The sequence below is a fragment of the Gobius niger genome, assembly GCF_951799975.1.
Source record: "Gobius niger genome assembly, chromosome: 22".
Classification (NCBI taxonomy): Eukaryota; Metazoa; Chordata; class Actinopteri; order Gobiiformes; family Gobiidae; genus Gobius; species Gobius niger.
In genome coordinates this window covers 9,062,000-9,077,642 of record NC_136873.1, presented here as the reverse complement: position 1 = coordinate 9,077,642, position 15,643 = coordinate 9,062,000, and the positions used below count along the sequence as shown (strand labels likewise).

The 15,643-nt window shown below is 31.0% G+C and overlaps 1 protein-coding gene across 1 annotated transcript in view; it reads right to left on the bottom strand.

The window, feature by feature from the left end:
• Positions 1 to 1,150: 1,150 nt before the first annotated feature.
• Positions 1,151 to 15,643, bottom strand: part of LOC306981581 (NACHT, LRR and PYD domains-containing protein 14-like) — a gene marked incomplete at its 5' end in the record, with an annotated part of 29,969 nt that continues 15,476 nt past the window's right edge. Inside the window, one exon of the mRNA XM_079581189.1 lies at positions 1,151 to 1,333. Within this exon, the coding sequence (XP_079437315.1) occupies positions 1,156 to 1,333 (178 nt within the window). The 3' untranslated portion in view covers positions 1,151 to 1,155. The remainder of the gene's footprint in view (positions 1,334 to 15,643) is intronic.

Below are 15,643 nucleotides of genomic sequence, written 5' to 3'. Positions count from 1 at the left end.
TTTTATCTTTTTTTGTTGGATTTTTGTCACTTTTTTGATGGATTTTTGTCATTTTTTTGATGCATTTTTGTCTTTTTTTTGATGGATTTTTGTCACTTTTTTGCTGGATTTTTGTCTTTTTTTGTTGGATTTTTGTCATTTTTTCGATGTTTTTTTGTCACTTTTTCGATGGATTTTTGTCATTTTTTTGATGGATTTTTGTCACTTTTTTGCTGGATTTTTGTCTTTTTTTGTTGGATTTTTGTCATTTTTTCGATGTTTTTTTGTCACTTTTTTGATGGATTTTTGTCTTTTTTTTGATGGATTTTTGTCTTTTTTTGCTGGATTTTTGTCACTTTTTTGCTGGATGTTTGTCATTTTTTTGATGTTTTTTTGTCACTTTTTTGATGGATTTTTGTCTTTTTTTTGATGGATTTTTGTCTTTTTTTGTTGGATTTTTGTCACTTTTTTGAAGGATTTTTGTCATTTTTTTGAAGGATTTTTGTCATTTTTTTGAAGGATTTTTGTCACTTTTTTGATGGATTTTTATCTTTTTTTGTTGGATTTTTGTCACTTTTTTGATGGATTTTTGTCATTTTTTTGATGCATTTTTGTCTTTTTTTTGATGGATTTTTGTCACTTTTTTGCTGGATTTTTGTCTTTTTTTGTTGGATTTTTGTCATTTTTTCGATGTTTTTTTGTCACTTTTTCGATGGATTTTTGTCTTTTTTTTGATGGATTTTTGTCACTTTTTTGCTGGATTTTTGTCATTTTTTCGATGTTTTTTTGTCACTTTTTTGATGGATTTTTGTCTTTTTTTTGATGGATTTTTGTCTTTTTTTGCTGGATTTTTGTCACTTTTTTGCTGGATGTTTGTCATTTTTTTGATGGATTTTTGCAATTTTTTTGATGGATTTTTGTCACTTTTTTGATGGATTTTTGTCTTTTTTTTGATGGATTTTTGTCTTTTTTTGCTGGATTTTTGTCACTTTTTTGATGGATTTTTGTCACTTTTTTGCTGGATTTTTGTCACTTTTTTGATGGATTTTTTTAAAGGCAACAAATAATCGTTTGAATAATCGTGATTTCAATTATGACAAAAATAATCGTGATTATTATTTTTTCAATAATCGAGCAGTCCTAGCTCCAGGTCAAACAGTCTCATAAAGTCAGTACTTACTCCAGCATCCTCAGTCCACAGTGAGGGCTCTGTTTAAGCTCCTGGAGCTCCTTCACATCTGACCTGCTCAGATCGTTGCCCCACAGGTTCAGTTCAATGAGATGTGAGGGGTTGGACTTCAGAGCTGAGGCCAGAGAGGAACAGCTGATCTTAGACAAACCACAGCGCCACAACCTGAACCAAGAATAAATGAAGAGGTTAAAGTCCAGGGTAAACTCAGGTGAGGTTTAGGAGGTTCATCACACTCATATTCACGTTAAGAAACACATCATGGCTGCAAGGACTCTGGCTGTGATTGGCTGGATTTTTAGTGGGCGGGGTTACTTTGGCGGAAGCGAGAATCCAGTGTTTACGTCCTACACTGCAAAAAGTACCCAACTAAAAACAAGGGAAAACAATCTTAAAATAAGACATTTTGTCTTGTTTTAAGGAAAAAAATCTGCCAATGGGGTCAGTGTTTTTTTCTTGCTAAGAATTCTTATTCTTATCATAAAACAAGAAAGAAACACTAAATTTAAGCAAATAAATGACTAGAATTAAGCAAAATGTCCTCAGAAAATTGAATAATTTAAGGAAAACTTTCTTATTTAGTGAAACATTGTGGGTAATTTACTTAAATGTTGCTTGATTTAAGTAAAATGTTCTAAATTACACACATTTTTGAGCAAAATGTTCTTAATAAATACTAATATTTAAGGAAAATAGTGCCCGGGGACCCGTCTCCATGATGTGGAGCCAGGCTGGAGGATTCACCTATTGTACATGTTTTTAGTGGCAGACACGGGGAGAACATGCTCCACACAGAAAGGCCCCGTCCTGGTGGGAATCGAACCCGGGACCTTCGAGCCGTGAAGCTGAGGCTCTAACCGCTGTGCCACCGAGCCGCCCACTTTAAAGAATGGAATGTTTTATCTCTGTGAGAATCAGTTCTTACATTAAGAGCTGTTGTGATCTTAGTTTTTCTTAAATATTCTTTGTCTAAAACTGAAGAAGATTCAAAAAGTTTTTCTTTCTTGTTACAAGAAAAATTCTCATGTTTTTTAGCAAATTTATCTGAACAAGAAATGTCTAGATTTTATTTCCTAAAATAAGATTTTTTTTCTCAAGAAAACTTTGCTCGTCAAAACATTATTACTTTTTAGGGGAAAAATAAGAACTTATTTCTTAAAGTAAGACATTTTTACTTGCTTAGAATCCACTTTCTGCAGTGTATCACCGGTGTGGAAAACGGGAGACAACACGGATAGTTCTGAGGCGTCGCTCGTGACAGTAAAATACTTCACCGAAGGATTAAAGGACACGCAAACGGGACAAAAGTCCTGGGGAGAAACACGAGGACGAAGAGGAAACAGAAGAGCCTGGTGTTTCCTGCGTGACAGAAGCGAGAGATGAAGCAAAGTGGTTCAGGCTCGAGGACAGAGGGAGACCAGGCTAATAAACCTTAGACCAGGGGGGCCCAAACTTTTTGTCTCCGAGGGCCAAAATTAAAAAGTGCCTGTGAGTCGCGGGCCAAACACAGCGATGTCAAGCACGAAAAACACATTTAACTGCAAATAACATGCTATATTAAAACAAATGGTATACTATGCCAATTGTAGCATTTAGTGCCGAAAAAAAACACCTGTATCTGCAGCGCCTACAGTAACTTTACCTCATTCTGAGACGAAAACAATGATGGAAATGTGAGAAAAAAGTGAGAAAACATTGACAAAAAGTGACGAAAAAAATTACAAAAATTTGACAAAAAAATGACCAAAAAAATGACCAAAATGTGACCAAAAAATGACAAAAATCTGACAAAATGTAACAATTGTTTTTTACAAAAACGTGACAAAAAAATGGAAAAAAAGAAGAAAAAAAAAAAGACAAAAAATGAAAAAAAATTGACTAAAAAAGGACAAAAATGTGACAAAAAAGTTACAAAAATGAGTTAAATACCCAACAAAAAAATTATGGAAAAAAAATCTGATGACGTGAGGAAAAGATCCCCTCGGTTCAGGCGGGAGTTAAGAGGTTAACTCAAAGAAAATACCACATTAGATTATTTTGAAAGTGTCAGTTCAGCATCAATTCTTTTATAAGTCACTTTTTAACATATACTGTTGTTAATGTAACAACCTTTGCAATAAAAGTTGTAAAACTGTGAAAGTTGATGCTACAAAGCTCTGTGAGAAACACCAAGACACCACAGTGTTTCCTTAACTTTGTGAAAGGAGAGAAACAGCGCCCCCAATTTGACGCTGGTGGTCAAAAAGTGTACTGCATCCATATTTACCATTGAGAATGAGTTAGTTTTAACCACACGCAGCGCAAAAGTAGGTCACTCTTTGGCGGGCCAACAGAACTGTTTCGGCGGGCCAAATTTGGCCCGCCGAAACAGTCAAACACTCAATATACATATGATACATTTTATAATAGTTTGAAGTCAAATGGCCTGTTTTATTTCGGTCGTTCCTTGAGTGTTTTGACTGAAAAAGGGGGCGTCAACACGTCTTGTGGAGCATGAATAGGCCTTAAGTGTCCTCCTCTAGGTCTGAGCACATCAGCAGCACAGAGAGGTTTGGGCTTTAATCAGGTGTAAAATAATGATTAGGTCTGTCACCGCTGATATGGATTTTTGTCATTTTTTTGATGGATTTTTGTCACTTTTTTTGATGGATTTTTGTCTTTTTTTTGATGGATTTTTGTCTTTTTTTGATGGATTTTTGTCTTTTTTTTGATGGATTTTTGTCTTTTTTTGATGGATTTTTGTCACTTTTTTGTTGGATTTTTGTCTTTTTTTTGATGGATTTTTGTCTTTTTTTGATGGATTTTTGTCTTTTTTTGATGAATTTTTGTCATTTTTTTGTTGGATTTTTGTCACTTTTTTGATGGATTTTTGTCTTTTTTTTGATGGATTTTTGTCTTTTTTTGATGGATTTTTGTCACTTTTTTGATGGATTTTTGTCTTTTTTTTGATGGATTTTTGTCTTTTTTTGATGGATTTTTGTCTTTTTTTTGATGGATTTTTGTCTTTTTTTTGATGGATTTTTGTCTTTTTTTTTTATGGATTTTTGTCTTTTTTTGCTGGATTTTTGTCTTTTTTTGATGAATTTTTGTCATTTTTTTGTTGGATTTTTGTCATTTTTTTGTTGGATTTTTGTCACTTTTTTGATGGATTTTTGTCACTTTTTTGATGGATTTTTGTCACGTTTTTTAATGGATTTTTGTCACTTTTTTGATGGATTTTTGTCTTTTTTTGAAGGATTTTTGTCTTTTTTTGATGGATTTTTGTCACTTTTTTGAAGGATTTTTGTCACTTTTTTGATGGATTTTTGTCACTTTTTTGATGAATTTTTGTCACTTTTTTGATGGATTTTTGTCACTTTTTTGATGGATTTTTGTCACTTTTTTTATGGATTTTTGTCACTTTTCTGTTGGATTTTTGTCACTTTTTTGATGAATTTTTGTCATTTTTTTGTTGGATTTTTGTCACTTTTTTGATGGATTTTTGTCATTTTTTTGATGGATTTTTGTCTTTTTTTGATGCATTTTTGTCATTTTTTTGTTGGATTTCTGTCACTTTTTTGCTGGATTTTTGTCTTTTTTTTGATGGATTTTTGTCTTTTTTTGATGGATTTTTGTCTTTTTTTTTGATGGATTTTTGTCACTTTTTTTTTTATGGATTTTTGTCACTTTTTTTGATGGATTTTTGTCTTTTTTTTGATGGATTTTTGTCTTTTTTTGATGGATTTTTGTCACTTTTTTGATGGATTTTTGTCTTTTTTTTGATGGATTTTTGTCTTTTTTTGATGGATTTTTGTCTTTTTTTGATGGATTTTTGTCTTTTTTTGATGAATTTTTGTCATTTTTTTGTTGGATTTTTGTCACTTTTTTGATGGATTTTTGTCATTTTTTTGATGGATTTTTGTCTTTTTTTTGATGGATTTTTGTCTTTTTTTGATGGATTTTTGTCACTTTTTTGATGGATTTTTGTCTTTTTTTGATGGATTTTTGTCATTTTTTTGTTGGATTTTTGTCACTTTTTTGATGGATTTTTGTCACTTTTTTGATGGATTTTTGTCTTTTTTTGATGGATTTTTGTCACTTTTTTGATGGATTTTTGTCACTTTTTTGATGGATTTTTGTCTTTTTTTTGATGGATTTTTGTCACTTTTTTTTGATGGATTTTTGTCTTTTTTTTGATGGATTTTTGTCACTTTTTTTTGATGGATTTTTGTCTTTTTTTTGATGGATTTTTGTCTTTTTTTGATGGATTTTTGTCTTTTTTTTGATGGATTTTTGTCATTTTTTTGTTGGATTTTTGTCACTTTTTTGCTGGATTTTTGTCTTTTTTTTGATGGATTTTTGTCACTTTTTTTTTATGGATTTTTGTCACTTTTTTTGATGGATTTTTGTCTTTTTTTTGATGGATTTTTGTCTTTTTTTGATGGATTTTTGTCACTTTTTTGTTGGATTTTTGTCTTTTTTTTGATGGATTTTTGTCTTTTTTTGATGGATTTTTGTCTTTTTTTGATGGATTTTTGTCTTTTTTTTGATGGATTTTTGTCTTTTTTTGATGGATTTTTGTCACTTTTTTGATGGATTTTTGTCTTTTTTTGATGGATTTTTGTCATTTTTTTGATGGATTTTTGTCACTTTTTTGATGGATTTTTGTCACTTTTTTGATGGATTTTTGTCTTTTTTTTGATGGATTTTTGTCACTTTTTTTTGATGGATTTTTGTCTTTTTTTTGATGGATTTTTGTCTTTTTTTTGATGGATTTTTGTCACTTTTTTTTGATGGATTTTTGTCACTTTTTTTTGATGGATTTTTGTCTTTTTTTTGATGGATTTTTGTCTTTTTTTGATGGATTTTTGTCTTTTTTTTGATGGATTTTTGTCATTTTTTTGTTGGATTTTTGTCACTTTTTTGCTGGATTTTTGTCTTTTTTTTGATGGATTTTTGTCACTTTTTTTTTATGGATTTTTGTCACTTTTTTTGATGGATTTTTGTCTTTTTTTTGATGGATTTTTGTCTTTTTTTGATGGATTTTTGTCACTTTTTTGTTGGATTTTTGTCTTTTTTTTGATGGATTTTTGTCTTTTTTTGATGGATTTTTGTCTTTTTTTTGATGGATTTTTGTCTTTTTTTTTTATGGATTTTTGTCTTTTTTTGCTGGATTTTTGTCTTTTTTTGATGAATTTTTGTCTTTTTTTGATGAATTTTTGTCATTTTTTTGTTGGATTTTTGTCATTTTTTTGTTGGATTTTTGTCACTTTTTTGATGGATTTTTGTCACTTTTTTGATGGATTTTTGTCACTTTTTTGATGGATTTTTGTCACTTTTTTGATGGATTTTTGTCTTTTTTTGAAGGATTTTTGTCTTTTTTTGATGGATTTTTGTCACTTTTTTGAAGGATTTTTGTCACTTTTTTGATGGATTTTTGTCACTTTTTTGATGAATTTTTGTCACTTTTTTGATGGATTTTTGTCACTTTTTTGATGGATTTTTGTCACTTTTTTTATGGATTTTTGTCACTTTTCTGTTGGATTTTTGTCACTTTTTTGATGAATTTTTGTCATTTTTTTGTTGGATTTTTGTCACTTTTTTGATGGATTTTTGTCATTTTTTTGATGGATTTTTGTCTTTTTTTGATGCATTTTTGTCATTTTTTTGTTGGATTTCTGTCACTTTTTTGCTGGATTTTTGTCTTTTTTTTGATGGATTTTTGTCTTTTTTTGATGGATTTTTGTCTTTTTTTTGATGGATTTTTGTCACTTTTTTTTTTATGGATTTTTGTCACTTTTTTTGATGGATTTTTGTCTTTTTTTTGATGGATTTTTGTCTTTTTTTGATGGATTTTTGTCACTTTTTTGATGGATTTTTGTCTTTTTTTTGATGGATTTTTGTCTTTTTTTGATGGATTTTTGTCTTTTTTTGATGGATTTTTGTCTTTTTTTGATGAATTTTTGTCATTTTTTTGTTGGATTTTTGTCACTTTTTTGATGGATTTTTGTCATTTTTTTGATGGATTTTTGTCTTTTTTTTGATGGATTTTTGTCTTTTTTTGATGGATTTTTGTCACTTTTTTGATGGATTTTTGTCTTTTTTTGATGGATTTTTGTCATTTTTTTGTTGGATTTTTGTCACTTTTTTGATGGATTTTTGTCACTTTTTTGATGGATTTTTGTCTTTTTTTGATGGATTTTTGTCACTTTTTTGATGGATTTTTGTCACTTTTTTGATGGATTTTTGTCTTTTTTTTGATGGATTTTTGTCACTTTTTTTTGATGGATTTTTGTCTTTTTTTTGATGGATTTTTGTCTTTTTTTGATGGATTTTTGTCTTTTTTTTGATGGATTTTTGTCATTTTTTTGTTGGATTTTTGTCACTTTTTTGCTGGATTTTTGTCTTTTTTTTGATGGATTTTTGTCACTTTTTTTTTTATGGATTTTTGTCACTTTTTTTGATGGATTTTTGTCTTTTTTTTGATGGATTTTTGTCTTTTTTTGATGGATTTTTGTCACTTTTTTGTTGGATTTTTGTCTTTTTTTTGATGGATTTTTGTCTTTTTTTGATGGATTTTTGTCTTTTTTTGATGGATTTTTGTCTTTTTTTGATGAATTTTTGTCATTTTTTTGTTGGATTTTTGTCACTTTTTTGATGGATTTTTGTCTTTTTTTTGATGGATTTTTGTCTTTTTTTTGATGGATTTTTGTCTTTTTTTTGTTGGATTTTTGTCACTTTTTTGATGGATTTTTGTCACTTTTTTGATGGATTTTTGTCTTTTTTTGATGGATTTTTGTCATTTTTTTGATGGATTTTTGTCACTTTTTTGATGGATTTTTGTCACTTTTTTGATGGATTTTTGTCTTTTTTTTGATGGATTTTTGTCACTTTTTTTTGATGGATTTTTGTCTTTTTTTTGATGGATTTTTGTCTTTTTTTTGATGGATTTTTGTCACTTTTTTTTGATGGATTTTTGTCTTTTTTTTGATGGATTTTTGTCACTTTTTTTTGATGGATTTTTGTCTTTTTTTTGATGGATTTTTGTCTTTTTTTGATGGATTTTTGTCTTTTTTTTGATGGATTTTTGTCATTTTTTTGTTGGATTTTTGTCACTTTTTTGCTGGATTTTTGTCTTTTTTTTGATGGATTTTTGTCACTTTTTTTTTTATGGATTTTTGTCACTTTTTTTGATGGATTTTTGTCTTTTTTTTGATGGATTTTTGTCTTTTTTTTGATGGATTTTTGTCACTTTTTTGATGGATTTTTGTCACTTTTTTGATGGATTTTTGTCACTTTTTTGATGGATTTTTGTCTTTTTTTTGATGGATTTTTGTCTTTTTTTTGTTGGATTTTTGTCACTTTTTTGATGGATTTTTGTCACTTTTTTGATGGATTTTTGTCTTTTTTTGATGGATTTTTGTCACTTTTTTGATGGATTTTTGTCACTTTTTTGATGGATTTTTGTCTTTTTTTTGATGGATTTTTGTCACTTTTTTTTGATGGATTTTTGTCTTTTTTTTGATGGATTTTTGTCTTTTTTTGATGGATTTTTGTCTTTTTTTTGATGGATTTTTGTCATTTTTTTGATGGATTTTTGTCATTTTTTTGCTGGATTTTTGTCTTTTTTTTGATGGATTTTTGTCTTTTTTTGATGGATTTTTGTCTTTTTTTTGATGGATTTTTGTCTTTTTTTTGATGGATTTTTGTCTTTTTTTTTAATGGATTTTTGTCTTTTTTTGCTGGATTTTTGTCTTTTTTTGATGGATTTTTGTCACTTTTTTGAAGGATTTTTGTCACTTTTTTGATGGATTTTTGTCACTTTTTTGATGAATTTTTGTCACTTTTTTGATGGATTTTTGTCACTTTTTTGATGGATTTTTGTCACTTTTTTTATGGATTTTTGTCACTTTTCTGTTGGATTTTTGTCACTTTTTTGATGAATTTTTGTCATTTTTTTGTTGGATTTTTGTCACTTTTTTGATGGATTTTTGTCATTTTTTTGATGGATTTTTGTCTTTTTTTGATGGATTTTTGTCTTTTTTTGATGCATTTTTGTCATTTTTTAGTTGGATTTTTGTCACTTTTTTGCTGGATTTTTGTCTTTTTTTTGATGGATTTTTGTCACTTTTTTTTTTATGGATTTTTGTCACTTTTTTTGATGGATTTTTGTCTTTTTTTTGATGGATTTTTGTCTTTTTTTGATGGATTTTTGTCACTTTTTTGTTGGATTTTTGTCATTTTTTGATGAATTTTTGTCATTTTTTTGATGGATTTTTGTCTTTTTTTTGATGGATTTTTGTCTTTTTTTGATGGATTTTTGTCTTTTTTTGATGGATTTTTGTCTTTTTTTGATGAATTTTTGTCATTTTTTTGTTGGATTTTTGTCACTTTTTTGATGGATTTTTGTCATTTTTTTGATGGATTTTTGTCTTTTTTTTGATGGATTTTTGTCTTTTTTTGATGGATTTTTGTCACTTTTTTGATGGATTTTTGTCTTTTTTTGATGGATTTTTGTCATTTTTTTGTTGGATTTTTGTCACTTTTTTGATGGATTTTTGTCACTTTTTTGATGGATTTTTGTCTTTTTTTGATGGATTTTTGTCACTTTTTTGATGGATTTTTGTCACTTTTTTGATGGATTTTTGTCTTTTTTTTGATGGATTTTTGTCACTTTTTTTTGATGGATTTTTGTCTTTTTTTTGATGGATTTTTGTCACTTTTTTTTGATGGATTTTTGTCTTTTTTTTGATGGATTTTTGTCTTTTTTTGATGGATTTTTGTCTTTTTTTTGATGGATTTTTGTCATTTTTTTGATGGATTTTTGTCATTTTTTTGCTGGATTTTTGTCTTTTTTTTGATGGATTTTTGTCTTTTTTTGATGGATTTTTGTCACTTTTTTGATGGATTTTTGTCACTTTTTTGATGGATTTTTGTCACTTTTCTGTTGGATTTTTGTCACTTTTTTGATGAATTTTTGTCACTTTTTTTATGGATTTTTGTCACTTTTCTGTTGGATTTTTGTCACTTTTTTGCTGGATTTTTGTCACTTTTTTGATGTATTTTTGTCACTTTTTTGAATGAATTTTTGTCATTTTTTTGTTGGATTTTGTCACATTTCTGTTGGATTTTTGTCACTTTTTTGCTGGATTTTTGTCACTTTTTTGATGGATTTTTGTCACTTTTTTGATGGATTTTTGTCTTTTTTTTGATGGATTTTTGTCTTTTTTTGATGGATTTTTGTCTTTTTTTGATGGATTTTTGTCATTTTTTTGATGGATTTTTGTCATTTTTTTGCTGGATTTTTGTCTTTTTTTTGATGGATTTTTGTCTTTTTTTGATGGATTTTTGTCTTTTTTTTGATGGATTTTTGTCTTTTTTTTGATGGATTTTTGTCTTTTTTTTATGGATTTTTGTCTTTTTTTGCTGGATTTTTGTCTTTTTTTGATGGATTTTTGTCACTTTTTTGAAGGATTTTTGTCACTTTTTTGATGGATTTTTGTCACTTTTTTGATGAATTTTTGTCACTTTTTTGATGGATTTTTGTCACTTTTTTTATGGATTTTTGTCACTTTTTTTATGGATTTTTGTCACTTTTCTGTTGGATTTTTGTCACTTTTTTGATGAATTTTTGTCATTTTTTTGTTGGATTTTTGTCACTTTTTTGATGGATTTTTGTCATTTTTTTGATGGATTTTTGTCTTTTTTTGATGGATTTTTGTCTTTTTTTGATGCATTTTTGTCATTTTTTAGTTGGATTTTTGTCACTTTTTTGCTGGATTTTTGTCTTTTTTTTGATGCATTTTTGTCATTTTTTAGTTGGATTTTTGTCACTTTTTTGCTGGATTTTTGTCTTTTTTTGATGGATTTTTGTCTTTTTTTGATGGATTTTTGTCACTTTTTTGTTGGATTTTTCTCATTTTTTGATGAATTTTTGTCATTTTTTTGATGGATTTTTGTCTTTTTTTTGATGGATTTTTGTCTTTTTTTGATGGATTTTTGTCTTTTTTTGATGGATTTTTGTCTTTTTTTGATGAATTTTTGTCATTTTTTTGTTGGATTTTTGTCACTTTTTTGATGGATTTTTGTCATTTTTTTGATGGATTTTTGTCTTTTTTTTGATGGATTTTTGTCTTTTTTTGATGGATTTTTGTCACTTTTTTGATGGATTTTTGTCTTTTTTTGATGGATTTTTGTCATTTTTTTGTTGGATTTTTGTCACTTTTTTGATGGATTTTTGTCACTTTTTTGATGGATTTTTGTCTTTTTTTGATGGATTTTTGTCACTTTTTTGATGGATTTTTGTCACTTTTTTGATGGATTTTTGTCTTTTTTTTGATGGATTTTTGTCACTTTTTTTTGATGGATTTTTGTCTTTTTTTTGATGGATTTTTGTCACTTTTTTTTGATGGATTTTTGTCTTTTTTTTGATGAATTTTTGTCTTTTTTTGATGGATTTTTGTCTTTTTTTTGATGGATTTTTGTCATTTTTTTGATGGATTTTTGTCTTTTTTTGATGGATTTTTGTCTTTTTTTTGATGAATTTTTGTCATTTTTTTGTTGGATTTTTGTCATTTTTTTGTTGGATTTTTGTCACTTTTTTGATGGATTTTTGTCACTTTTTTGATGGATTTTTGTCACTTTTTTGATGGATTTTTGTCACTTTTTTGATGGATTTTTGTCTTTTTTTGAAGGATTTTTGTCTTTTTTTGATGGATTTTTGTCACTTTTTTGAAGGATTTTTGTCACTTTTTTGATGGATTTTTGTCACTTTTTTGATGAATTTTTGTCACTTTTTTGATGGATTTTTGTCACTTTTTTGATGGATTTTTGTCACTTTTTTGATGGATTTTTGTCACTTTTCTGTTGGATTTTTGTCACTTTTTTGATGAATTTTTGTCACTTTTTTTATGGATTTTTGTCACTTTTCTGTTGGATTTTTGTCACTTTTTTGCTGGATTTTTGTCACTTTTTTGATGTATTTTTGTCACTTTTTTGGATGAATTTTTGTCATTTTTTTGTTGGATTTTGTCACATTTCTGTTGGATTTTTGTCACTTTTTTGCTGGATTTTTGTCACTTTTTTGATGGATTTTTGTCACTTTTTTGATGGATTTTTGTCCTTTTTTTGATGATTTTTTGTCATTTTTTGATGGATTTTTGTCACTTTTTTGATGGATTTTTGTCATTTTTTTGATGGATTTTTGTCACTTTTTTGATGGATTTTTGTCACTTTTTTGATGGATTTTTAAAAAAGGCAACAAATAATCGTTTGAATAAAAACGACAAAAATAATCGTGATTATTATTTTTTCAATAATCGAGCAGCCCTAGGATAGGTTAGATGTATTATAAGTTGTTGACACTGACCTGAGATTCTGCAGGCGACAGTCTGGCTGGTCCAGAAAACCACACAGACGAGACACTCCTGACTCACACAGTTTGTTATAACCCAGCTCCAGCTCAGTGAGATGTGAGGGGTTGGACTTCAGAGCTGAGACCAGAGAAGAACAGCTGATCTCTGACAAACCGCACTTCCACAATCTGAATAAAGAATAAATGAAGTGGTTAAAGGACAAAGAAGGAAAACTCAACTTTACATAAAAACTAAAAAACATCAAAGTGTTTCCTGACCTTTGACCCAAGAGTGTTTTCAATGTAAATCCAAATTCTGCCCAAACTCACTTTTTATGGAAAATGAACCATTTTGTCTGTTCATTTTTTGGGTCATTTTTTAAATTGGCTAAAAAACTGTAATAATTTTGTGCAGAACTGAAGCGGATCAACATCATTATGTGAAAAAAGTTTGAACAAACTTTAATCTACAATATTTTTACAGCCGTCAAAAAAGTGTCACAAAAGCCTCTGACATGAGATCAGGGCAGTTTGTTCAGGGATCAGTGACGATGTGACATTTTATAATTATATTTTGATCAAAATATGGAAAAAGTTAAGGCCAAATTAAGAGCAAAAAGTGTCACGAAATGCATCAAAGGAACACGAGGGTTAAATAATAAAGAAACTGATGAGAGTCGACACTGACCTGAGAGCGGAGAGTCGACAGTGACGACTCTTCAGTCCAGAACACAGCGCAGACACTGAGGAGTCACTCAGGTCATTACGACTCAGATCCAGGTCTCTGAGGTGGGAGGGGCTGCAGCTCAGCGCTGACGCCAACACTTCACAGTGAAGCTCTGAGAGTCCACAGTCCTCAAACCTGTAACAGATGTTAGAGCGACATGTGAGTGATTATAACGTGTGAGTGAAGCTTCTGTCTGTGACTCAGGACTCACACAGCCTTCCTGCAGTTCCTCACCGCTGGGACCAGTCTCAGTTTACCCTGAGGAGACGTCCTGTACTTGTTTAGGTCCAGCTCCTCCAGGACCTGCTCTGACACCTGCAGCATGTAGGCCAGAGCCGAGCACTGGATCTCAGACAGCTCCTCCTCAGATTCACCTCCAGACTTCAGGAAGTCCTGCATCTGGATCAGACTGAGGCCATGAAGGAACTGCACAAACAAGTCCAGGTGGCCGTTTGGACTCAGGGACTTTCTAAGAGCTTCTCCGAGGAACTCGTTGGGACTTAACCCTGAGACGGTTCCTTCACTTCCATAAAGAAACTCCCTGACCACCTCCTGGTTGTTCTGAAAGCAGTGGTGAAGGTAAACGGCTGCCAGAAACTCCTGCACGCTCAGGTGGATGAAGCAGTAGACTGACTGGTTGAAGACACTCTCTCGTTTGAAGATCTCAGTGCAGAGTCCGGAGTAGACCGAGGCCTCGCTCAGGTCCAGACCCACCTGCTCCAGGTCTTCTTGGTAGAACATGATGTTTCCTGTCTGCAGATGCTCAAAGGCCAGTCTCCCCAGCTTCAGGAGCAGCTCTGTGTCGGCCTCTGTCAGCCCCCAGGTCTCAGACCTGACCTCTGTTTGTGTCTGTTTGTACTTCCTCTTCCTGTGCGTCTGCACCAACAGGAAGTGTGCGTACATGTCTGTGAGGGTCTGGGGCAGTGGTCCGCTCTGATGGCTTCTCAACACGTGGTCCAGGACTGTGGAGGTGATCCAGCAGAAGACTGGGATCTGGCTCATGTTGTGGAGGCTGCGGGAGGTTCTGAGGTGGGACAGGACTGTTTGAAGCTGCTCTTCATCTGAGAACCTCTTCCTGAAGTACTGCTCCTTCTGTGGGTCAGTGATGAAGCCCCTGACCTCCGTGACCCTGTGCACGCACCGCGCTGGGATCTGATGGGCCGCCGCTGGGCGGGAGGTGATCCATATAAGGGCGTGAGGAAGCAGAGCGCCTCTGATGAGGTTCACCAACAGTACGCCCACCTCTGACCTCTGTGTGACCTCAGAGATGAGCTCACAGCTGAAGTCCAGAGACAGTCTGCTCTCGTCGAGGCCGTCAAAGATGAACAGGAGTTTACAGACGGACAGAGTGTGGGCTGTGAGCGTCTGTGGGGCAGAGACACATTTACCTTCAATTTACTCACTTTCAATGAACACGACTAAAACACACAGAAGATCAACACACAGACATAGTTTTCCTATAAAAATCTCTTCAACAACTTCATGTTTTTCCAAAACTTTCACACATTCAATAATTTGATGGATTTTAAGCCTTTAAATTCCAGCTTTATTATGTAAACTTTACAAAATGTTTACCTAAAAAGCTCTAATATTTTCTGAATAATAAACATTAGGAGTTCTGGGGCTTTGGTGTTTAGAGCCTTGGATGAGTCAAATTGAACCAATATTGTAGTTTTTTTGTAGTGACGATTCTTTATGTCTAAATGTTCCATCGACTTCCATTAGAAACACTTTCAGGACGTCCACTTTTCTGTTCACTTTTTTTTTTTTTACCTTTTTGATTCTGAAATACAATTTGCAGAATAATATGGATCGTGGTGCATGAATTTATATCACACTTTATCTGTAAACTGAAGCATATTTTTAAATTTGAATTATGGAGTTTAACATTTTTCCATCACAATAAAATGGGACATTCTGGTCATCGCTACGGCAACACCGTGAAAAATATGGCATAGGTGTGATTGACTTTTCTGATCGGAGCGACCGAATAGACTTTGTGCCAAATTACTTTAATTTTTGTAAAACTGAAATTTGCATTCACAAATTAGAATCCTGCCTACTGAGAGTGTTCAGGACTTTAACACCTGACACAAAATGATCAAAATCGTGCTTCATTTGTGCGAATGGGAGACATTTATTGTTTGCAAAAAATTGCAAAATACTTCGTCCAGTTTGCGGAAAAAAACTTAAAAGTTACAAAAATAATTTACACTTTTAAAGACTTCTCAAGATTATTTTCCACCAAAAATGAGGGAAGTGAAAAATAGAGGCAGATTCTCACTTCGCGAGCTGTCATCCAAAATGGCCGACATCCAATATGGCCGACGGCGTTGCCGTAATAATATTTTTTGCTCAACTTGTCATGATGCTCGTCTGTACCGATTTTTAGGATTCTACGACAAACTTCATTTTT